The sequence below is a fragment of the Pristiophorus japonicus genome, chromosome 8 (genome assembly GCF_044704955.1).
Source record: "Pristiophorus japonicus isolate sPriJap1 chromosome 8, sPriJap1.hap1, whole genome shotgun sequence".
NCBI lineage: Eukaryota > Metazoa > Chordata > Chondrichthyes > Pristiophoridae > Pristiophorus > Pristiophorus japonicus.
Window position 1 is genome coordinate 57,718,998 of NC_091984.1, and position 26,426 is coordinate 57,745,423.

Consider the following 26,426-nt stretch of genomic DNA (forward strand, 5'->3'; position numbering starts at 1 on the left):
GAGGCCTGAGCAGCCGAACACATCCGGCAAGCCTCCGAGCCACTTGCAGCGCCGAGCCCCGAGTGGGCCGTGGGCCCTGAGCCATTTGCAGCGCTACAAGGGTCTGCTGGGGAGAGGGGAGGGAGGGAGGAGGATGAAGAGGAAGAGGAGAGTGTGGCGGGGGGGGGGGGGGAGGAAGAGTTGGTGTGGGGGCGCGGAGAGAGTTGGCGAGTGTGGGGGGGCGGGAAGAGAGTGTGGGGCAGCAGGGAGTGGAAAGCGAGAGTTTGTGGGGCGGGGGGGAAGAGAGAGAGCTTGGGGCGAGGGAGCTTTTGGGGGGGTGGGGGAAGAGTGTGCTTAGTGGGGGCGGGGGGAAGAGAGGGAGCTTGGGGGGAGGGGGAGGGAGAGGGAGAGAGAGAGAGAGAGAGCTTGGGGGAGGCGAGGTGGTGAGTGAGCTTGGGGTGGGTGGGGGTGGTGAGTGAGCTTGGTGGGGGTGTGGCGAGAGAGAGAGCGGCTTGTGGTGGGGGTGAGGGGGGGATAGAGACACAGGTGCGGGGTGGGGGGGGTACCAGAGGGGAGAGAGGAATCTTAGAGAAGACGGATCACGTTCTTCCAACCCCCTGGTGCGTGTGTTGCAAAAGACACTGTTGGAGTGGATGAAATCCAGAAGTCACGACACTGTCACTATTCACTTCATACCCAATAAACCTGTTAACAATCTGTACACAATGCCCCATCTATGGGAGTAGGGGTAAGGTCTTGCGCTTGGGTAGGGGACCGGCTGGAGGATGGATGCACTTGCGCTGGGGTAATGGTCTTCAGCTAGCGGAGGCAGCACTAACGCTGGAATAATGGACTTCGGCTGGAACTTGGTGGCTTTTAGGGAGATTTACCCTCTGTGGCTTCTGAAGTCAAAATGGATCGAGTTACAAATTGGAAAGTCACTCAGAACTTGGGCTGGGCGGTTCTACTTATACATTCCAGAGGAACTTCAGGGTGTGGCTTATCTTCCAAGGGGACCAATCAGCAATAGGTCATGTGAAAATGGAGAGTCAATCAGAGAAACAACTGCCTCTCAATTAGTACAAATAGACGCAGTCTAAAATAAAAAGGGAAAATTGCAAATGCAAGAAATTAGAAATAAAAAGTTGTCATCACCCTGAAATCGTGTGCAGAAGTAGGTAATGTGAAATATTGCCCTTGTTTGCCCTTCCTCCTCACCTCAACTTCAAATTTTCCTCCTGGATCTGCAACTAAGATGGTCTTTGTGAACATGAATCTGGGAGGGTAGTTTTAACCCCCCATCTGCACGATTTTGCTTTTTGTTGACTTTGAGTGCAGTGATACATTACTCGTGGCTGGAGACAAAGAGGTATTTAACCCCAAAAATATACTAAGAGTTTATTTTTTTTCTCCCTATTGGATCCCCACTCTGTACCCCAAATCTACATTTCCCTGAGCAAGAGAACGGCTGTAGATGGCCTATGCTGGCACCAATCTCATCTACCAGGTCGTGTGCAAGGCAAAGGTGTTGAGTAACTCGGCTTTCAATTATCCTGTGCTCAACATCTATCGTAATATTCAGTCATGTTAAAATGAAATGGTTACCTAGACATAGATTCTGATATGACATCACGTATGAAATCATCTTTGTTTTTTTTCCAAAATAGAGAACAGAGGTTAATGCTTTTTGTGGGGTACTGTGTAACTACCATATAGTTTATTTTGATAACCAGCACTGTACTTTGTTGCTTCCAATATTATAAATAGTCCTGCTAATTCAGTTACATAATGCGTGGTCTTTAACGTTAATTATATTAATTTTAATTTTTTTAAATTCTCCTGAAAATGTTAGTGAAGTGCTGACTTGCAGTTTAGTTAAGCACTGAAATGTATTTCTTTGTTTTGATATTTATTGTCGTACTACTTGTGCAAGGAATAGACTGCATTTAGACCACTTCAGTCATAACTATGGCTCAATTCGAATTAAAACAATCCTGCTGAAGTAATTAAACATAAATGGTGAATGACATCATGGACCTGTGGACTTTTAATGAAAACTCTTAGTTTTCAAAGAAAATGTTTCAGAAATGCATAAAGCAGGATTATTCTGCTTCTTAACACTCAGAAGTATTTTTGATTTTAAAAAAAAGTAATGAAATGATATATATATATATATATATTTCTACAGCTGTATTTTGAGAAAATATGTTATCTTAAATACATTTTACTCTTGTGATAAATGTGCTTTGCTTTTGTTACCTGTGATGTGATTCATAATTATGCAGATTTGAGGTGCCAACATTAGTCAAATTTTGCTGTAGCAAGAAGCATATTAATTCACTAAAATAGCAGATTTGTTTGACCTTTTTATTTTGCCTTGAATACTTGTTTTTCCCTTCACTTCCATGCTCTAGTAATTTAGAGCAATGGAGTTCGGACTGATGAGAAATAGCACTTAGAAAGATTTTTTTACTGCACACAGTCATCCTGCTCATCACAGGAAAAACTTCACCAGCTGCCATATCAGCCCACAGCCGATGAACTGCATTTCCTCAGCAAGCACTTCAGTACAGAGAGCATCACAGATGATGATGGACGACAGTCTCCTGCCATGCGTCCTCGATCACGCAGCCTCAGGTTAGTACTATAAAAATAAATCTTGACAAGCACACCAGTTAAATATAATATTACTTAAGTAAGGGTTACAGCAAGAAGACAATGTATTTGTTTGAATTCCTGCGGGTCTGGAGTATTGATCCTTTTTACATTTTATGATTATTTAAGATTGAGGGCGCAGTAATTTTCAGATATGACAAGCTTCTACAAAGCAGGCTCTTTATAAATCTTCAACTAATAATTTGTAAATTAAATATTGGGATGATATTTGCAAGGTATGGTAGTGACATTGAGTGGCAAGAAATGGTTTCATCTGAATATTTGTAACTGGGAAATTCTATGATGCAAGTCGGAAATTATTAACAGCATGTGGCTTTGTTAATTCAAGTACAAGAGACTTCCGACCAACGATTGGCAAATTCAGTTTCCAGCATTGATGAAGAAACCGTTTCGGCCAACCACAGCTGATTTTATTTTGTCAATTCTTAATTTTGGCTGGATTGGAAGACCACGGTGATAATCCCATTTCACTGTGCTTCACATTTAATGTCATATGCCTTGCTTAAACATGGCAATGCTTTTCATGATGAATGTAAATAAATTCTGCATGAAATTTCCAGTTAATAGGAAAATCCTTTTTCAAAACAGAACTTTTCAATGTTTATCCTATTAGTAATGGCACACTCCAGTGACAGCAGTCAGTCCCAACTGGTTAAGTCTCAGTTTTAAAGATGTATCCTGTTTGCACCATCCTTGCAGAGCAGTTATTTACAGAAAATTTCTTGGTGTTTTCTGTGATACGTTGTGAAATGATTTTAGGAGTATGACACTTATACTTTGCAGTATTTCTGGGATGCAAACTGTTATGTCTTGAATAAAGGATCTGACCAGATACTGTAAGCTCAAAGTAATGTATGACCCTAGTCCTTTATTACAGGTCTCCAGAGTGCCTCTCCAGCCTGTGAGGCCTCCTTATATACAGGTGCTCCCAAGGGATTGTGGGATCTTTTGGGATTCCAGGGGATGAGCTCTCTGGTGGTTGAACATGGTTTTTACAGGTTTACATATATAACACAAACAATATTGTTTTGTTACAAAATTGTAAGGAAATGGCTTTTGGTTATTTGTTTGGTCTAGAGCCAACAGTGTAAAATTTACTTCAGGCTCTTAGGGCTAGAAATTCTGTTCTCGGCGATAATTGTATTTTTTTCACCAAAATTATCATTATCGCAACCCTATCGCTACGAGGCCGTAAATTCAAGCTTTCATTTGGGCAATGGTAAAAATCAGCGTTGCACGAGGATTCGGGGCGCAAACCGTGATCCTCGTCTGAGGCCAATATCGCTGCGAGTTGGGTCTAGGGAGGGCGGGAAAACACCTGAAAATAAATTGGAAAAAAGAAAAGTCACAAAACAATTTGCAAGGCACTTATCTAGTGAATTGCTGCAAAAGAATTAAAAAAAAAAAATAAAAACTTTAACTTACCTTTTTTGCAGGTCTTCATACTTATTGTTGATCCAAGGGCAGGCAACGCAGCTTTTTTCCTGGCGTTTTTTTCCCGTCCTAAATACAGGTGCACACAGAGCCAAATTTTTGGCGAAAGTGATATTTCGAGTCTTGTACGGCAGCACTCCTCTCTCCAGCGGTATTTGAAAACTGCCACCGTAAAACTTCTCCGAATTTTCCACCGACCGTGTTTTTGCCAAAAAAGGTGAAATAGCCCCAAAAACCCAGTCGCAAAATCGCTGAATTTCTAGCCCTTTGTATTGTCCCATTTCTACAGTCAAATCAGTAAGCCATTTATTGCCTGCTAACTATTATTTCAATAGCAGCTGAATAATTGGAGCATTTTTAAACAATTAATTGCAAAACTTGTCTTTATTGACCAAGTATGTACAAAGAAAGGGAGAATGCAGCTCCCCGCACACCCCCCCCCCGGCTCCCCATTTTGCGGCTTACACCAAACATTGTGTGACCCTGCCATTGTCACATTTGTCACATTCACAAGAACACTCAAAAATAAAACTATGGCCCAGATTTTGTGGTCAGCGGCAAATGAGTGTGCTCACCGTTCATTATGCTTTCAGCTGCCCACAGACTTTTAATAGGCTTTTGCGCAACAATTTGGTCATTGGGAGTCCAATACAGCATGGCATCCTCTACAGGGGATCGGGGACCTGAGTGAGCAGGGAAAGCAACAGCGTGTCTCTTCAACTAATCAGATTGACGAATCCTTACTGAGGCACGCAGAGTCTAAACTAGGAAGTGTAAGTTAGAATATTGAATTCAATGTAAAATCATGTATTGAAAGCGAGATAAAGCAAGGGAAAGAAGGATGGGATTAAGAGAGAGAGATAAAACAAACAAAAAGAAAGTTAAATATATTTTAGTTTTAATTAAATACAAAAATCTCCAACAATAATTAAAATATGAAGGAATGAAACTGCACATATGTAAAAGTAAATTTTCAGTGCCAGAGAAGTTATTTGGCAGTAATTAAGACTTATGCTGTTAATAGTTCACGTAGACTTGAATGATCACAAGGTGCCACATAAAAGCTTACTGCACAAGATAAAAGTTCACGGAGTTGGGGGCTATATATTAGCATAGATAGAGGATTGGCTAACAAACAGAAAACAGAGCGTAGGGATAAATGGTTCATTCTCGGGTTGGCAATCGGTAACCAGTGAAGTGTCGCAGGGATCAGTGCTGGGACCCCAACTATATATATAATCTATATTAACGACTTTGAGGAAGGGACTGAGTGTAATGTAGCCAAGTTAGTTGACAATACAAAGATGAGAGGAAAAGCAATTTGTGAGGAGAACACAAAAAATCTGCAAAAGGCCATTGACAGGCTAAATGAGTGAGCAAAAATTTGGCGGATGGAGTATAATGTTGGAAAGTGTGAGGTCATGCACTTTGGCAGGAAAAATCAAAGAGCAAGTTATTATTTAAATTGAGAAAGATTGCAAAGTGCTGCCATACAACGGTACCTGGGGGTACTTGTGCATGAAACACAAAAGGATAGTATGCAGGTACAGCAAGTGATCAGGAAGGCCAATGGAATCTTGGCCTTTATGGCAAAGGGGATGGAGTATAAAAGCAGGGAAGTCTTGCTACAGTTATACAGGGTATTGGTGAGGCCACACCTGCATGCAGTTTTGGTTTCTATATTTACGAAAGGACATACTTGCTTTGGTGGCAGTTCAGAGAAGGTTCACTAGGTTGATTCTGGAGATGAGGGGGTTAACTTATTAAGATAGGTTGAGTAGGTTGGGCCTATACTCATTGGAGTTCAGAAGAATGAGAGGTGATCTTATTGAAACGTATAAGATTATGAGGAGCTTGACGAGGTGGATGCAGAGAGGATGTTTCCACTGATGGGGAGACTAGAACTAGAGGGCATAATCTTAGAATAAGGGGCTGTCCATTTAAAACAGAGATGAGGAAAAATTTCTTCTCTGAGGGTTGTGGATCTGTGGAATTTGCGGCATCAGAGAGCTGTGGAAGATGGGACATTGAATAAATTTAAGACAGAAATAGACAGCTTCTTAAACGATAAGGGGTTATGGAGAGCAGCAGGGAAGTGAAGCTGAGTCCATGATTGTATTAAATGGCGGAGCAGGCTCGAGGGGCCGTATGGCCTATTCCTACTCCTTTTTTTTTTCTTATAATCAAGCCCTATTTTTTTCTGGCGTGTTTATTGGGTAAGCATCCCAACTTCACACCCTTCATGTGTTTTAATGCTGAATCCATTGGTGAGGTACCAGTGTCGTGAAGCTTGTAGAGGAGCAGGGCACCTCGGACAGCAACGTCCTGATTTCCTAACTGCAAATGCAGTCTCCAGATGTTGCTGTCAGATTTGATCCATAATAACAGTGAGCGCTGATAGCCTTAGCGTTATTATTACTGCAAAATCAGGGCCTATATCTTGAAAGTATTCTGGTTAAATTCCATCTTTAGAGGAATTATTTCAAATATCCACACTTTGGTACATTTGCTGCTCCAATCGTTCCCTGCCATCTAATAGTTGTTGGAATTGTCGTCACTGATGTTTTCACGTGTCACCATTGTACCTCTCATTTAATATAATTGCATTAAATTATTTTGGTCAAAATTTATATTATCTCCCAAACATCATGCACTGTAACTGCAATATTTAAGGCATCACTATTTAGGAGATACTTTAAAATCTGATTAAAAATAGCATCATGCTACCTTAAAGGAAGCTGAGTTGTATTTAAGGTGCGTTTGCACTACAAGCGGAGTGCTGGTGCAAAGCAGTACCAGTGATAAACGTGTGTAATGTAAATCCAGCCAGGGCCTGACCTGATTCTGAAGTGAAGCGGAATGAGACTCCCTTCTCCAGCTAGCCTTACTCCACTTAATTTCAGTGTCCGATCAACCCTGGCTCCAGATTAGGTTGCATTTAAATCTATAACTGTAGCATCTTTCTGAAGCAAAACTGCCTCGCAGCAATGCTCGAGTTGCAGTGTAAACGCACCCTAATTCTCAACCTAGGAGTGCAGTTCAATTCTAGTGGGGGTTTTTTGCGCTTGGATAAGGACGGGAAATGGTGTTACTGCTATAATCCGATGACTGCCCCATTTCAGCATAAAGCTTTCCTTATGACCACTCTGATAGTAATGTGTAAACTATTGAGCTGTGCCAAGTGTGAGTGGCCTAGGAATAAGGCATTTAACTTGCATTCTATCTGCTCCCTCAGCCACAAGGATCATCAGGGTTCAATAACCTAAGTGAAATTTAGCATTAAGAAACCAAATAGCATTAGGTCTTTATTTATAAAAAAATGTGGACTCCTGTTGCATTTCTTGAGAATTATTGCAAGCTGTGTTGACTGACATGAGAATTAAGGGTAACTGTTCAATATTTGTGAAACCTAACCACTCAATGACCTAAACATTCTGAATAAAGTCAAGGGTATTATTAGCTCCAAGGAAATAATCTTTTTTTTAAATCGACTTTGTTAAAATTAATGTGCATCTCAACAACTAGTCAATAGTAAATTAATTGGCAGGAACTGAACAAAGATAATTTGATTGGAATAAATCTATTTTTATGGTAATCAATTCGATCATCAGTTGGATCATTAATACAAGACCAATCTGACCTGTTTGGAATGTAGCCTCCATACTCATAAGAACATAAGAAATAGGAGCAGAAGTCGGCCATCTGGCGCCTCAAGCCTGCTCCGCCACCATTCAATAAGATCATGGTTGATCTGATCTTGGCTTTATGCATCCCATCTTGCTTAGAAGATGACTGGATCCACTTCTACTATCCAGTAACAGTTATGTCAGTGATGTTTTTGACATATTTAATTTATTCATTTAAAAAAAAAAGCTTTAGGTATTTTTTGTTAAAGACAGTGTGCCGTTTTAAACAAAAAGCTCTAAGGTGATTATTATAAATATATTATTTAAAACCTATTGCAAACCAAGAACTTATTTGCCACCACATCCAGTAAGTGAGTAGGAGGCTTTAAATTCAGCAGTTGGCAATTTGATTCGTTCGTATTGGAATATTACATTGAAAATAGGAAAAAGAGAGAGATGGAAACAATTCACTATCACCTCAAACCATTGTATGACTCTAAGCCTATGTCTTTTTTGGCCTCTATTTTTGCCATGATTGTGCGCCGTCTTTTGCATCCAACCGTTTTTTGGCGTCAAATCCTCAGTTTCCAATTTTCACCAAAGTTTGTACGCTGGCGCGAATCATATGCGCCAGTTTAAACATTTTTGGCGCAGACACGAGTGAAAACGGGCTCGGGTGCCGTTTTTGTTTCGTTAGGCGATTTTGGCCGTCTACGATTTCTTTCAGCACGGTGCATACCGCCAAAAAGCCACAAAAAAAAAACCTTCTGTGAACTTAAGGAAATTGGTGCGGTGCACAAAAGGACATTGGGGCCAGGCAAAAGAAGACAAAATAAAGTACAAATGCATGGATTTTTTTTGACAGGGTACTCTGGAAAATAACTTGGAAAGTAATTTCCAAGTTTTTGGAGCGAGACAATTTAATAAACAAATGTGTAAGTTTTTCGGAGGAAGGGAACTGAAATAACTTTGCTGGGTTAGGGTTCTTTTTCACCCAAATCGCGACTGTCCATCCCAATACAATCGTTGCTGGCCGGGTTCCAGGCACGGGTCGGGGGAGTGTAGGCCGGGCAGGGTTGCAGGCTTGGCCGGACACCAGCACCAGAGCACGGGCTGCTTTTGAAGCCGAGGGGCGAGTTGTTGTGCTTGTGTCCGGCGGAGTTTGCGATTCTGCCCAGCTGGCACTCCTTCGCTCCGTGCTCGAGCTCAGTCAATATTCAAAAGGGGCGTTTTGTGCACAGGCACAGCAGCAAGCTGGAAATCACCATTTATCATAGGGGAGCCAAGAGAATCACTGTACAAACAAACAAACAAACAGACGCATGCACAGATCAGGGTGTGGTCCGATCTAGGGCTTCACCCAGCCTTGTGGAGCAGAGAGGAGAGGATTTAAGTATTTACCTGCATAATAACGATAATATGGGTGCAAATTTTAGCATGCCTGATAAGAGCGTTGGCCATACATGGCAAGCACATGCAGAGGCAACGAATAATTCAACGCCGATATCGGGGAGACAAATTGATGGGGAGGAGGCCTTACCCTCAGCGAGTCTATCGGCGGAAGAGGCGTTCATACCTGCAACTGAGTGAGGTCATTACTGAGATCTGCCAACTAATCAGGGCAGACATACGGCCAAGAAGTGGAAGGAGGACTGCCCTACCTGTAGAAGTAAAGGTAACAGCGGCACTTGTGTTCTATGCTACAGGATCATTTCAAGCTTCAACTGGGGACGTAAGCTTGATCTCTCAGCACACCACCCATTGCTGCATTCACCAGGTGACTGCTTCACTATGCCAAAAGGGACCAGTTCATCACTTTCCCAATGACCATGCAGGCAATGAGAGACAGGGCTGTGGGGTTATCCAAAATTGCTGGCTTCCCCAGGGTACAGGGTGCCATTGACTGTACCCACATCGCCTTGAGAGCACCCTTGCAAGATTCCGTAGTTTACCGCAACAGGAAAGGGTTCCACTCCCTAAATATGCAGCTGGTGTGCGACGATCTGCAGCGGATCATGGCAGTGGATACCAAATATCCTGGTAGCATCCATGATGCTTTCATCCTACGTGAGAGCATTATATCTGCGATGTTTGTTTCAGGAGCTACCAGAAGGGCAGAACTGGTTGCTTGGTGGCAAAGGTTACTGGCTCGCCACTTTGCTTATGACCCCGCCTATGCAAACCCTGCACTGATACAGAGCATCAGTACAATATGTCCCATATAATGACACTGAGCATCAGAGAGAGGACAGTTAGTGTTTTAAAGCAGCATTTCCGATGCCTGGACCACTCTGGAGGCTACCTACAATACTCCCCTCACCACGTCGCTCATGCTGCACAACTTGGCCATCATGAGGGGACAGGTACTGGACATTGAAGATCCTCCTGAGGGGAGAAAGAGGGATGAGGATTCGGAGGAGGCTGACTAAGAGGAGGAGGAGGACCAGCAGCAGGAAGAGGAACCATCTCAAGCCACAGGACGATGGCGGAGGAGGGTGGGACGACCAAGGGGACCTCTAGCCATTGCTAGAGACTTGTGTCAGTGGCTAATCCGTGAACATTTTTCTGTCTGAAGGCTAAACGGTGGCATGGTTGATTATAGTGTCGCACCGTGTTGACTGTTTACACCTATTTTCACTTTTAATAATGTGTAGGTTTATGTTGGTTAAATTCACAAAATAATGCATTGATTCTGGATAAATTAAAAGAATAGGTTTATTAGACATTTGTACATTTGTACTTAACTTTAATAAAACATTTATTTTTCAATGAAGAAATATCAAACTTTAAAATTTTCAATTAGCATGTATCAAACTTTAAACTTCTCGCAAATTTTAACTTTTTCAATTAACAAAACTTTATTGTATCAACTTTTCTATTAACAAAGCAAGTAACAGCAAGGTACAAATATCTCTCCTCCCCCTTATGCAACGACCACTAGCGTGTAGTGCCCCCCTTGCCTGCATCTTTAGCCCTGTCTGTTGGCGCAGCAGATTTTCTTGGCCCCCCGGTGAGCCCAAGGTTATATTTTTTGGTTTTCCGTTGGTGGGGTTGGATAGGGGCAGACCTAGTAGACACCTTTCTGGAAGGCCTGGGTTCGTCTTTGTCTTTTTCAAGCTGTGGATCATTCTGCGGCACAGTCCCTGAGGTTGATCTGGGGATGATTTGAGTGGCAGTAGTTGATGCCGCCGATTGGTGTTGTTGAATGACAATCTGGGTGTGTTCCCTTATTGCAGCAACTGCCTGCAAATTTCTGTCACATATGTCAGACAATTTACCCATCAGCTATCCCGACAGTGCATCAAGTGCATCCACCATTCCCTCCCTAATCTGCCCCGCCAATGGTGGTCCTATTCCTCCAGACCGTGTTGCTACTTCTCCTGACAGTCCCGCAATTTCTATCCTCACCTCACCCATTGTGTCCAAAAGCGACCTGGTTAGCTGCATACTCTCCTCACTCATCCCGATGAGCTGTACCATGTCTATCTATGCTTGTGGTTCAGCTATCCTTTCTACCCTCCTTTGCCGTCTCCCACCTGTGCCTTGCTCCTCGACCCTATTGGGCATCCCTCTCACAGGTGTGTGTTGCTGGACCACACTGGGACACGTATCCTGATCCATGGGTTCCACCGGCTGCAGGTCCAATACGACCATCTGATCAGTGGGGGATCTTCATGCTGGCCTTCATCCAGATCATCCTGCTCAAAATCAGGAAACCATTCTGGACTCTCTTCTGGATGTCTTTCGGATGCTACTTCTGCTTGTCCTTCTGCTTATCCTTCTGGATCATCTTCTGCCTCTTCCTGATGCACAGCTGCTGTAAAACATAACGAGAGCATCCATTAAAGCCTAGCTAGCCCATGCAGTATTGAGGCAACCCACAGTGCAAATTGCCGGGCTTACCCCATCTCTTTGACCTGGGCCCAGAGTCCACATTGGTGGTGGATCTTTTCCGGTGAGTTTTAATCAGATCAGAGATCCTCTTTTCCAGCTGGCTCAATTATACCACCAGTAAAATTCCTGTGGTTTCTGATCTTTGCATTCTTCAACTGCAAAGATGAAAAAATAACTTTCTAAGAGAGGGTCCTTCTGCTGTGGTGGACACGCACGCATGCACACACACACAATGTTGTGTGTGTGGAAATGCAGGGAATGTCATTCAGAATAACACATGTCTCTAGAAATAAACACATGATTAGCCATAACATTTCATAGACTCATACAGCACAGAAGGGGACCATTCAGCCCATCGTGCTTGTGCTGGCTCTTTGAAAGAGCTATCCAATTAGCCCCACTCCCCTGCTCTTTCCCCATAGCCTTGCAATTTTTCCCCTTTAACTATTTATCTAATTCTCTTTTGAAAGGTACTATTGAATCTGCTTTCAGACAGTGCATTCCAGATCATAACAACTTGCCAATTAAAAAAAAAAACAATTCTCCTCATCTCCCCTCCGGTTCTTTTTCCAATTCCCTTACACCTGTGTCCTCTGGTTCCCGACGTTCCCGCCAGTGGAAACAGTTTTTTTCTACTTACTCTAACAAAATCCTTCATCATTTTGAACAACTCCAGCTCCTCCCATTTCTCCACATAACTGAAGTCTCTCATCCCTGATATCATTCTAGTAAATCTCTTTTGCATCCTCTCCAAGGCCTTGATATCCTTCCGAAAGTGTGGTGTCCAGAATGGACACAATACTCCAGCTGAGGCCTAACCAGTGATTTATAAAGGCTCAACATAACTTCCTTACTTTTGTACTCTATTCCTCTATTTTTAAAGCCAAGGATCCTGAACGCTTTTTTAACAGCCTTATTTGTCCTGCCATCTTCAAAGATTTGTGTACATAAACCCCCAGGCAGGTAAGAGGACCCCAGGTGCAGTGCTGGAGGAGCCTCGGCCTTTGCCCTTATCCAACAGGTATGAGGTTTTTGCTGCCTGTGTGGATGAGGGAAAACCTGCAGGATGGATGAGCAGGCTGACCATGACACCATGGTGCAGGAGGCCATTCAAGTGGGGGGAGTGAAAGGGAATGTAGTTGTGGTAGGGGGGCAGTATTGTCGGAGGGATAGGTACAGTTGTCTGCAGCCGTAACCGGGAGTTCTGAAAGTTGTGTTGCCTGCCCAGTGCCAGGGTTAAAGACATTACTCGCAGTTGGAGAAGAACTTGGAGTGGGAAGGGAAGGATCCAGTTGTCCACGCACGAACCAACGACATAGGTAGAACTAGGACTGAGGTTCTGCTGAAAGAGTTTGAGGAGTTGAGGTCCAAATTAAAAAGTAGAACCTCAAAAGTAATAATCTCTGGATTGTTACCTGAGCCATGCGTCAATTGGTATAGGGACAAGCAGATTAGAAAGTTAAATACGTGGCTCAAAGCGTGGTGTGGGAGGCAGGAGTTTTGCTTCATGAGGCACTGACATCAGTACTGGGGAAAGAGGGAGCTGTTTCATTCGGACGGGCTCCACTTGAACCAGGCTGGAACCAGTGTCCTGTCGAATCGAATAACTAGGGCAGTAGACAGGGCTTTAAACTAATGAAAGGGGGTTGGAAGGATTCAGGAAAGTGTAAATTTAAAAGCAGCAAGAGAAATGTCATGGCTCTCGAGCAGAGCAGAGTTTTGGGTAAAAATAAGCAGAGTGGTCAGGAAGGGACAGAGAGTAACAAAGGTATTAGGGCATCACTGTCTACGGTGACATCAGGGAAAAATAGAAAAAAGCTAAGCTAAAGACACTACACCTAAATGTGCAAAGCATTCGCAACAAACTAGATGAATTAATCGCGCAGATAGAAATTAATAGGTTTGATCTAATAGCCATTATGGAGACGTGGTTGCAAAGTGACCAAGGTTGGGAACTAAATATTCCAGGATACTTGATTTTTAGAAGACATATGCAAAATGGAAAAGGAGTAGCCCTGATAAAGGATGGGATAAAGACAGTAGAGAGAAAGGATCTTAGCTCAGATAATCAATAAGTAGAATCAGTCTGGGTGGAGCTAAGAACAGCAAAGGGCAGAAAACATTAGTGGGAGTTATTTTAGGCTGCCAAACAGTAGTGGTAATGTAAGGTACCGTATAAATCAGGAAATTAGAGGTGCATGTTACAAGGGTAACACAGTAATCATGGGAAACTTTAATCTACATATAGATTGGGCAAACCAAATATGCAGTAATAGTGTAGAGGACGAATTCATGGAATGTAAAGAAGATGGTTTTCTAGATCAATATGATGAGGAACCAACCAGGGAACAGGCTATTTTAGATCTAGAATTGTGCAATGAGAAAAGGTTAATTAATCTTGTCGTAAAGGAGCCTTTAGGGAAGAGTGGTCATAATATGATAGAATTTTATATTGAGTTTGAAAGTGATTTAGTTAAATCCGAAACTAGGGTCTTAAAACTAAACAAAGCAAACTACATAGGTATGAAGGGCGAGTTGGCTAAGGTAGATTGGGAAACTACATTAAATGGTATGACGGTAGACCAGCAATGGCTCGCATTTAAAGAATTAATACATAATTTATAATAAACATACATTTCTTTTAAGGCACAAAAACCCCACAGGCAAAGTGGTCCAACTGTGGCTAACAAGAGAAGCTAAAGATAGTATTCGATCAAAAGAAGAGGCTTATGATGTTCCTAAAAAGAGCAGTAAACCTGAGTATTGGGAGGATGTTAGAACTCAGCAAAGGAGGATCAAGAAATTGATAAAGAAAGGGAAAATAGAATATGAGAATAAACTAGCGAAAGACATAAAAACAGATGGTAAAAACTTCTCTAGGTATGTAAAAAGGAAAAGATTAGCAAAAGTAAATGTGGGTCCCCTACAGGCTGAGACAGGAGAAATTATAATGGGGAATAAAATGGCAGAGAAATTAGACAAATACTTTGCATCTGTCTTCATGGAAGAAGACACAAAAAACCTTCCAGAAATACTGGAGAACCAAGGGTCTAGCAAGAATGAGGAAGGAAAATAAATTAGTATTGGTTAAAAAAAAATAGTACTGGAGAAATTAATGGGACTGAAAGCCGATAAATCCCCTGGACCTGATGGCCTTCATCCTAGAGTTTTGAAAGAGGAGACTTTCGAGATAGTGGATGCATTAGTTATCATCTTCCAAAATTCCATAGATTCTAGAATGGTAGCTAATGTAACCCCGCTATTTAAGAAAGGAGGGAGAGAGAAAACGGAACTGCAAACCAGTTAGCCTGACATCAGTTGCAGGTAAAACGCCAGAATCTATTATTAAGGACGTGGTAACAGGACACTTAGAAAATAACAATAGGATTGGGCAATGTTAACACGGATTTATGAAAGGGAAATAATATTTGACAAATAGAATTTTTTGAGGTTGTAACTAGTAGAATAGATCAGGGGTAACCAGTGGATGTGTATTTGGATTTTCAGAAGGCATTTGATAAAGTGCCACACAAGAGGTTATTAAACAAAATTAGGGTTCATGGGATTGGGGGTAATATAATAGCATGGATTGAGGATTGGTTAGCAGACAGAAAACAGAGAGTAGGAATAAACAGGTCATTTTCAGGCTGGCAGGCAGTAATTAGTGGGGTGCCGCAAGGATCGGTGCTTGGACCCCAGCTATTCACAATCTATATCAATGATTTGGATGAGGGGACCAAATGTAATATATTCACGTTTGCTGATGATACAAAGCTAGGTGGGAATGTAAATTGTGAGGAGGATGCAAAGAGGTTTCATAGAAACATAGAAAATAGGTGCAGGAGTAGGCCATTCGTCCCTTCGAGCCTGCACCACCATTCAATGAGTTCATGGCTGAACATGCAACTTCAGTACCCCATTCCTGCTTTCTCGCCATACCCCTTGATCCCCCTAGTAGTAAGGACTACTTCTAACTCCTTTTTGAATATATTTAGTGAATTTGCCTCAACAACTTTCTGTGATAAAGAATTCCACAGGTTCACCACTCTCTGGGTGAAGAAGTTTCTCCTCATCTCGGTCCTAAATGGATTACACCTTATCCTTAGACTGTGTCCCCTGGTTCTGGACTTCCCCAACATTAATAAGAACATAAGAATTAGGAACAGGAGTAGGCCATCTAGCACCTCGAGCCTGCTCCGCCACCCAACAAGATCACGGCTGATCTGGCCGTGGACTCAGCTCCACTTACCCGCCCGCTCCCCATAACCCTTAATTCCCTTATTGGTTAAAAATCTATCGATCTGTGATTTGAATATATTCAATGAGCTAGCCTCAACTGCTTCCTTGGGCAGAGAATTCCACAGATTCACAACCCTCTGGGAGAAGAAATTCCTTCTCAACTCGGTTTTAAATTGGCTCCCCCGTATTTTGAGGCTGTGCCTCCTAGTTCTAGTCTCCCCGACCAGTGGAAACAACCTCTCTGCCTCTATCCTGTCTATCCCCTTCATTATTTTAAATGTTTCAATAAGATCACCCCTCATGCTTCTGAACTCCAACGAGTAAAGACCCAGTCTACTCAATATATATATAATAATGTTCTAAGAAACAATCCCGTATGCATTCTATGAATTCCTCCTCAAGGCTACCCCGTGCGATTTGATTTGACCAATCGATATGTAGGTTAAAATCCCCCATGATTACTGCCGTTCCTTTTTCACATGCCTCCATTATTCCCATGATTATTGTCCACCCCACCGTGAAGTTATTATTTGGGGGCCTATAAAATACGCCCACCAGTGACTTTTTCCCCTTACTATCTCTAATCTCCACCCACAATGATTCAACATTTTGTTCATTAGAGACAATATCGTCTCTCACAACTGCCCTGATATCATCCTTTATTAACAGAGCTACCCCACCTCCTTTCCCTTCTTGTCTATCTTTCCGAATTGTCAGATACCCCTGCATGTTTAATTCCCAGTCTTGGCCAATCTGCAACCACGTTTCTGTAATGGCTACCAAATCATACCCATTTGTAATGATTTGTGCCGTCAATTCATTTACTTTATTTCGAATGCTGCGTGCGTTTAGGTAGTGTTTTAATACTAGTTTTTAAACCATGATTTTTAGTTTTGAGCCCTCCTGCAGCCCCTTTATATTCATACATATTGTCCCTTCCTATCACCTTGTGGTTTACACTTACCCCAGTGCTACTCTGCTCTGTTGCCTCCTGCCTTTTGCATTCTTTCTTGGGGTTCTGTTCATCTGAGATCTCACCCACCCAAACTAGCTCAGAGCCCTCCTAGGTTCCCATCCACCTGCCAAGCTAGTTTAAAGCCCTCCCAACCGTACTATCAAAACCACCCGTGAGAACATTGGTCCCGTCTCTGTTGAGTTGTAACCTGTCCGACTTGTACAGGTCCCACCTTCCCCAGAAGCGGTCCCAATTGTTCAGGAAACTAAAGCCCTTCCTCCTGCACCAACGGGAGAGTGGAGAGCACCAGTTCCAACTGTCACAGGACGGGAGAGTGGAGAGCACCAGTTCCAACTGTCACAGGACGGGAGAGTGGAGAGCACCAGTTCCAACTGTCGCAGGAGAGAGAGTGGAGAGCACCAGCTCCAACTGTCGCAGGAGAGAGAGTGGAGAGCACCAGCTCCAACTGTCGCAGGAGAGAGAGTGGAGAGCACCAGCTCCAACTGTCGCAGGAGAGAGAGTGGAGAGCACCAGCTCCAACTGTCGCAGGAGAGAGAGTGGAGAGCACCAGCTCCAACTGTCGCAGGAGAGAGAGTGGAGAGCACCAGCTCCAGCTGTCGCAGGAGAGAGAGTGGAGAGCACCAGCTCCAACTGTCGCAGGAGAGAGAGTGGAGAGCACCAGCTCCAGCTGTCGCAGGACAGAGAGTGGAGAGCAACAGATAAAAATGTCACAAGACGGGAGAGTGGAGAGCACCAGCTCCAATTGTTTCAAGGAGATATAGACAGGATAAGTGAATTGGCAAGATCATGGCAAATGGAATATAATGTGGAGAAATGTGAAGTTATCCACTTTGGTAGGAAAATAGAAAAGCAGAGTATTTGTTAAATGGTGAGAGATTGGGAAAAACATTTTTTTAGTTCTGTTTTTTTCAAAAGGGGGCGTTCCCAGCCACTTATCCCTGTTTTAGGCATTTGGCCAGCAAATAGCTGCTCCAAACTAACTTAGGCCAACATATGTTGCCACTTCTTCCTGCACAGAAAAACCTTACCTAGAGTTAAGGAATCGGCGCAAGTAACTACATTTAAAGCACCACCAAGCACCAAACAAAGCACAAAGAGTAATAAGCAATTAATTAACAAATAAAATAGAAGGAACCCTGCACCCAAAGCACCAAGACCAAAGTAATAAGCAATCAATAAATAACAAATAAAAAAATAGAAGGAAACCCTAAAGCACCAAAATCAATCAGTAAATAACAAATAAAAAATAGAAGTCCTACCTTAGGGAACGCAGCAGGCCACCGATGAGGGAGCCCATTTGACCAGTGCTAGGGACGGTGTACTTCGGGCCCCTCCCACACAGCCTGCAGCGCGCGTTTGCGGAAACGGCCTGCCAGGAGCTCTGTTTGTAGCGCCGGGACCTGGCTCCGCTCCCAATCCATTGGGCCACGCTGCGCCACGACCGAGGAAAGGCTGGGGAGCGGCCAGAATACGGACATCTTTTTTCGGCGCGCTTGGAGGCGGACAAAAGCGGCGCACCTCGGGTGAGGCCGCCAGAAAAACAAGTTGGGGAAACTCTCGCCCTATCTCCTCTCGCCCTATCTCTCGTGTCATCTTCAAACTTTAAAATTATTCCTCCAATCCGCAAGTCCACATTAATATATATCAAAAAGTGTATTGGTCCTAATATCAACCCCTGGGGACAGCACTATATACTTCCCTCCAGTCTGAAAAACAAAACATTCACCACGACTATCTGCTTTCTGTCCTTTAGCCAATTATCTATCCACGTAGCCACTGTCCCTTTAATCCCATGGCCTTCAATTTTGCCAGCATGTCTATTACGTGGTACTTTCTCAAATCTCTTTTGAATGTCAATAAACACAATATCAGCCCTCTCAGTTACTTCATCAACTTACTCAAGTTTGTCAGGCACGATTTACCTTTAACAAATCCGTGCTGATTGTTATTTATTAATCCATATTTTTCCAAATGACAATTGATTTTTTTCCTGCATTCTCTAAAAGTTTCTCCACATCGAACGTTAGCCTGACTGGCCTGTAGTTAACAGGTTTATCCCTCTTTCCTTTTCTGAACAAGGGTGTAATATTTGCAAGCCCCCAGTACTCTGGTACCACTCCCATATCTAAGGGGGATTGAAAGATTGTAGATAGAGGCTCTGCAATTTCCAAGCTTATTTCCCTCAGCAACCTAGGATGCATCCCATCCCGACTGTGCCTTTTGTACTTTGAACACTGCCAACTTTTGAAGTATCTTTTCTTTATTTTATCCTATCCAATTTCTCTACCACCTCCTTTACTTTGACATGGGCAGCATCCTCCTCTTTTGTCTCTTGTTGGATACAAGAGTCTGAATGGTTCCTAACTGCAGAGTCCATCAAAGGTTGTAATACAATGGAGGCATTCTACCTGCAGCATACACTGCAAGCAACATTTGATTGGTTTTAGCCATCACCAGGTTTTGCAACAGCTTAAAACATACCCTCAGCCCACTTTTATGTATTGTATACTTGTTTAAAAGCTCTTGCACAGAGCATTTGACTTTTAGCCAGGAGGGCTGAATTTAGATCACTAGTTCCATATTTATTTTCACATTTTGCTTCCCTAAGAGGATAAAGTTCTCTAGTCACAGCTGAGTTGTCTGATCAGCAACTGAAGGCCAATTTGATCAGGAGGAAGAGCGATGGGATTCCTCCTTCAGGGTGGATAAATGATAATTATTATCAAAGACATATTTGGAGATGTCTGTGGGCAGGACCAATGCTGCCTTCCTATCTAGGGTAGCTTGGATTTGGACATTAATATCATCTATCCTCATGCTGAAAATATTTGGAGGTTTTGAGCATTGTGTAGCTATGAAGATATGTTTTGCAGTGTGTTGCCAAACTAAGCTCTTGTATATAGTTTAATTATACTTTGGTGACTTCTGGCTACTTTTGTGGATATTTATCATCTTCAACTGAAGGATGATTGCAATAAAGAGAAGATATACCGCCCCTGAAATTCCAGTCGGAGGCTTCTTTCGAACGAATGCCTCCAACCGGAGAAGTTTTACGAATTTACCTGGTTGTCCCGGAGGCTCCTGGGATTGCGGTGGGGAGGTCTTTTCTTCCCGCGCTGCAAAGCGCGCTCCCGTCCTCCATGTTCAGACGCAGAAGGTGCAGTCACATGTGACTGCACAACTAATTAGGTCAAGTATTCCACAGCATTCTCATTAATAGCAATGAGAACTCATAGATACTGATGAGAAAAAACCCCAAACACACTAAACACCATAATAAAAAATAAAAACACACCTCACATAATTAAAAATAATTGAAATTAAAGTTAATAAAGGTCTTAGAAATTTTTTTTCCCGATTTAAAAAAAAAAAAAGTTTTTAAGATTATGGTTTAAAATAAATTTGCCTTCGTGGACAGGGTTTTTAACAATAAAATGTGTTTTTAAAATTTTATTTCACAATGTTTGTTTTTGTGTGTTTTAAAACTCTTGGGTCTGTAAAAGTAGGTGCAAGAGTTTTCAGAACATTTGCTGGGTAAGATATGGGTAAATACCACAATCTTGCCCATGTGAATGTCCTGGCTATAGAGGCACGGAGGATCTGACAAGCTGGAGCTTGACAGATCGGAAAAGCCGATTTTCAGCGCATGCACATTGTGCGCTGAAAACCGGCTTTTGTGATGCCTTCCCGGGTCCGTGTACACACAGTACGGACCTGGGGAGGCCGGGATTTCCAGGCAAATATCTTTTATGTTTTTGAGGCTGGAGATAGTGGTGTGAAATAAATGCATTCATGCAGAGGGTAACTATTGTGTTAAACTTATGTGATTGTTTTTATATGTATATGTGAAACATCTGAGGTGTTATTCACACTACATCATGAAATGTTAGGAAGCAGCCCCAAGCATGCAAACCTTTAAAAATTGACTTTCCGGTCTCACTCAGGTTATTGTGGTAGGTGCTGAGTGGGAGGGAAAATTGAAAGTCGCATTATCTCTTCCAATGTACTACCTGATATACGAGTACAGGTTGCACCTCCCTTATCCAGAACTCCCTTATCTGGAACCGCCCCCTAGTCCAGAACCATTCCTGGCCACCGGGTGGCACATGCGCAGAACTCCGACATGCACAAATTGAAGTCCTTCCTCGCTGCCAACTCCCGCAATCGTTGGCCTGACCCCGCGATACACTGCCCCCCGCTCCCCCCGCACCCCCCCCCATGGTCTCTCTGCTGCACTCTCGGCCCCAAGCCAGCCAGCCCCGATATCCCCTTGCTCGGTACCTGTACCCTCCAATTTAATGTGACCACCCCCTCGTCCAGAAAAATTCCTTATCCAGAGCAGGCCAAGTCCCGAGGGTTCCAGATAAGGGAGATTCAACCTGTATGGATATTTTCAGTGTATACGATGGCACATTTTATTCTCGAGTAGAGTTGTGACAACAAAATTCCAGTTATCATGTTCTTAAATGATGCTTATTTGTTAATAAGGGTACAGATACAGTTAATAAGGGTACAGATACACAAATAACTAAAAGTAGCAACACTGGTTAATAAGGCCATTTTAAAAAGCAAACCAAGCACTGAGGTTCATTTCTAGAGGGATGGCATTGAAAAGCAGAGAAATTATGTTAGACTTGTATTAAACTTGGTTCGACCACACTTGGAGTACTGTGCACAGTTCTGATCTCCATAGTGTCAAAAGGATACAGAGGCACTGGAGAAGGTGCAAAAAAGATTCACTAGCATGATACCAGAGTTGAGAAGTTATATTTGTCAGGAAAGGCTGGGACTCTTTTGTCTCGGAAAGTAAAGACCGAATAGAGGCCATTAAAATTATGGGGTTTGATAAGGTAGATTGTAGAGAAGATGTTTCCACTTGTGGGGGAGACAAAACTAGAGTGGACATAAATATAAGTTCATCACTAATAAATCCAACAGGGAATTCAGAAGAAGCTTCTTTACCCAAAGACTGGTTAGAATGTGGAACTTGGTTGAGGCGAAGAGCATAGATGCATTTAAGGGGAAGCTAGATAAGCACATGAGGGAGGAAGGAATAGACAGATATGTTGATGGGGTTTGATGAAGAGGTGTGGAAGGAGGTTCGTGTCGAGCATAAACACCGGTAATAATAATAACTTTTATTTATATAGCGCCTTTAACGTAGTAAAACGTCCCAAGACGCTTCGCAACAATTTTATAACACGTTAGATATTGACCATTGAGGGAAAGAGAAAAAAAGCGGGAGAAGGAAGTGTAAAAAGAGGTTAAAGGCGCGGGTCTGAAGCAGCAGCCAAAATGTGCACACAGATAGACACAGACAAAAAAACTAAAAAAAAAGAAATTCAAATTACATTGTAAATAATACAATAATGAGTATGCAATAATAAAATCAGTATAATAAAGTTTAATTATAATTAAACAAAATTAAATAATATATACCATCATTATAAATTAAGTAACAATGAGAAAATCAGCAATTGAAACAAATTTAATCAGTTATTAGCTTTCTTTAAGATTCATTCCCTGTCCAATGATTCAATTAATATGAAAGAACCAATCACCGTCCTCCATCCTTGTGATGTCATAATGTCATCACTTTTTATTTCTCGTTTTGTCCCCTTGACAGGACCTGTAATAGCTCCAGGCTCGAGTTGCTTCCATGGTCAGGGAGACGCTTATGTTTAAAACTCCCTCCATCTGCTCCAGGCTCGAGTTGCCTCCGTTGTCAGGGAGACGGTATGCTCCTGTTGAGCCGAATGGCCTCTTCCTGTGCTGCAACCTTGCACAATCAGGGCCTTTTGACTTGCTTTGTTTCTCACTCTTTTCTTGAAATCAGCTATCAACTTGGTTGTGCCTGAATGTAACAATTCTGAAACATGAGCATCAGTTGGATTTCATACAGGGAGGAGTAGAGATAAACAGATTCACACGTTGAATTGAATAGGTGGAACTGAACTTAGAAATCCAAATGGCAGATGTCTTAAATACTTCTTACATGACACAACTTTTGAAAATTCAACAGCACATTAAAGATTTTAACTTCACTTCCGTACTCTGGCTGCACACAGATGCTTCAGCTTGGCTCAAATAATTAAAACACTTGTGGGCCCCCTTTGTGTGATTTCACTCCCATTTGTCGTCATCTTCCCTCACTTCTATTCCAAGAAGTACTCATTTATACACTATATTGTGACAGAAGGTCACCTGCTTATGCCTTGAAAATCATTTTTTTAATTAAAAAAAATGCTATCACAGATTTCATTTTGCATCCCCATTCCCCCAAAGGGATCCAATTAACTAACACTTGAAATTTCAGAGGGCTTCAGCATTATTACACCTGAAACCCCACAAACATTCATCAAAAAGTCCGATTTCTGAAGATAAAATGGTCCTGATCTTGGTCGATAGCAAAGTCACCAGACTTTACTGCTGATGCCCACTCACCGTTTTATCTGCTTCTCCACAGTGCAGAAAATACTAGCTCTGCTGCAATCCCCTTTGTGAATGCTGGTCCGACTCACTTGAAAGCTCTATTCCCACAGAAAATGGTGCTTCATGTGTGCAGTGCCCTTGACTGAGACAGCTGCCCAGTCAGAGAGCCGCGCTGCTGTCAATCACATTGAAAGATCGAAGAACTACTTTGAGCAACAGAAGAGCCTCATGTGGCTCATGAACCATGTATCTGCCACAATTGTCCTCGTGGCTAGTTTTAGAATAGCAGAGGTTTAGTGAGAGGTGGGACATTGCATGGTGTGTGGAGATCCAAGAAAGGGAAAGGAGAGAAAAATATCAAGAAAAACTAGTGTTAAAGGGAAGATTACTAATGCTGCCATTGTTCATTGCTGCATCTGATGTCACTTGATCCAATAGACAGTAAGGGAAAAATTGTATCTATAAAAAAGCTACAAAACATCCTTTTTATGTTTTTAGCAAAAGCTCTTTTGAATCAAAATGATTGCAATCAATTTGACCTGTGTCCTTCAATAAACCAATTTACTGTACAATCACAAGTGTGTTATTGCTGGTGTCAATTTTTTTAATACTCGTTTAAAACGTACAATAAATTGCTCAGATTTGATGTGCACCATTAGAACCCGAGTCTTCCATCTGTGAATACTTCCAAAAAAAATTTTACAATTTATTAATGTTTGGCTACTGCTCATTTTCCATCTTTTGTTAAGGATATGATTGAGTCTTACTGAGTCAATAATTTCAGTTATTTTAATCCAAGAAAATAGCCAAAAACCTTCTTTAAACTGTCATCCCCTTTGCTGAATCACCCACTTTGTAACTCTCTTCACCCTCCACGACCTCTGTGTTGCTAGATTGTTTGTCCGCTATCCAGTCTTTGGTAAACTGCAATTTTCTTTCGCTGAACGTTGAGAAGACTGAAGCTGTTGTCTTCAACCCCTGCCACAAACACAATACACTTACCACTGATTCTATCCACCCCCCCCAGACAAACATCAACTGAACCAGAAAAAAAAACTAAATGACTGTTAGACAAATATGAAAGCAATTCAATGTCAGGGTTTAAATGACTTAAGAAACTGCTCAGGGTTCATTGTTTGACATCATGGGAACTTGATAATTGGATTGTTACTTTGTCATTCACTCCCACCCATCCAGCGTTCTAAAATTATTGTAACCTCGCTCTTCATTTTCAGTATTGAAAAATAAAGTTGTGTATTTTTAACATTATTAACTTTGGAAAATTGTAGTACAGCAAACAGATTGGCCCAGATTTTGCGATGGCAATGACGGTTTAACTGTCGCCTTTCACCATCATTACCCCTCTGAAACTGACCGGATTTAGCGCATGTGCAGATAAACACGGGAATTCTAAAGTTGAGGTCAGCAGTCATTCCCTGCTTCATCACAGGTTGCACTGTGGAACTCCCCATAGCTGGCAATCAGTGAAATCACCTGAACTGACAAAAACCTCCCCGTTTCTGCCCTAATATCTCTGTTAAACACCCCATAAAAAGTTAAGCCTTTTTGAAATGGGTCTAACTCGGGTTTTAACAGCATATTGACTGCTGAGCAATCGTTCTGGTCCTGAAAATCTAATTATATATTTGTCAAATGTCAAATTTCTCCATTCTGATATAAAAAAATTACTAGATTTTTTAAAATAAATTCTTTTAAAAGTTTGTTTCATATTTCAGTTTCGACCGTAACCCCATGTGTATGTCCCAATCTTTATTTTGCGCGCTCTCAAATTTTTAAAACGTAAATGATCAGTGCTTTTTAGTGGCCTGGTTTGCTGTCTCTGAGAATTCTTCAGTATCATCAAGCTGTCTGAGCAGCCAATCGCAGCACTGTTAATGTATGCTGGGGATCCTATTTTGACAGCACTATAATCAAATTAAGATCGAGAAAGCAAAAGTTTTCATCAGAGATTGCAAGACTTAGCCCATTCGCTTAACCTATCTAAATCTCTTTGCAGCCTCTCTGTGTCCTCTACACAACCCGCTTTACCACTAATCTTTGTGTCATCTGCAAATTTTGTTACACTGCACTCTGCCCCCTCTTCCAGGTCATCTATGTATATTGTAAACAGTTGTGGTCCCAGCACTGATCCCTGTGGCACACCACTAACCACCGATTTCCAACCAGAAAAGGACCCATTTATCCCGACTCTCTGCTTTCTGTTAGCCAGCCAATTCTCGATCCGTGCTAATACATTTCCTCTGACTCCGCGTACCTTTATCTTCTGCAGTAACCTTTTGTGTGGCACCTTATCGAATGCCGTTTGGAAATCTAAATACACCACATCCATCGGTACACCTCTATCCACCATGCTCGTGATATCCTCAAAGAATTCCAGTAAATTAGTTACACATGATTTCCCCTTCATGAATCCATGTTGCGTCTGCTTGATTGCACTATTCCTATCTAGATGTCCCGCTATTTCTTCCTTAATGATAGCTTCAAGCATTTTCCCCACTACAGATGTTAAACTAACCGGCCTATAGTTACCTGCCTTTTGTCTACCCACTTTTTTTAAACAGAGGCGTTACATTAGCTGCTTTCCAATCCGCTGGTACCTCCCAGAGTCCAGAGAATTTTGGTAAATTATAACGAATGCATCTGCTATAACTTCCACCATCTCTTTTAATACCCTGAGATGCATTTCATCAGGACCAGGGGACTTGTCTACCTTGAGTCCCATTAGCCTGTCCAGCACTACCCACCTCATGATAGTGATTATCTCAAGGTCCTCCCTTCCCACATTCCCGTGACCAGCAATATTTGGCATGGTTTTTGTGTCTTCCACTGTGAAGACGGAAGCAAAATAATTGTTTAAGGTCTCAGCCATTTCCACATTTCCCATTATTAAATCCCCCTTCTCATCTTCTAAGGGACCAACATTTACTTTAGTCACTCTCTTTTCCGTTTTATTTATCGGTAAAAGCTTTTACTATCTGTTTTTATGTTTTGCGCAAGTTTACTTTCGTAATCTATCTTTCCTTTCTTTATTGCTTTTTTTGTCATTCTTTGCTGTCGTTTAAAATTTTCCCAATCTTCTAGTTTCCCACTAACCTTGGCCACCTTATACGCATTGGTTTTTAATTTGATACTCTCCTTTATTTCCTTGG

General features: G+C 42.1%; 1 protein-coding gene across 8 annotated transcripts in view; it reads left to right on the forward strand.

Annotated features, from left to right (window-relative positions):
• Positions 1 to 26,426, forward strand: part of mast2 (microtubule associated serine/threonine kinase 2) — a 641,111-nt gene that overhangs the window by 508,763 nt on the left and 105,922 nt on the right. For all 8 annotated transcript variants that reach the window (XM_070886829.1, XM_070886832.1, XM_070886830.1 and 5 more), the window contains one exon: positions 2,462 to 2,616. In XM_070886829.1, coding sequence (XP_070742930.1) covers positions 2,462 to 2,616 — 155 coding nt within the window. The remainder of the gene's footprint in view (positions 1 to 2,461; positions 2,617 to 26,426) is intronic.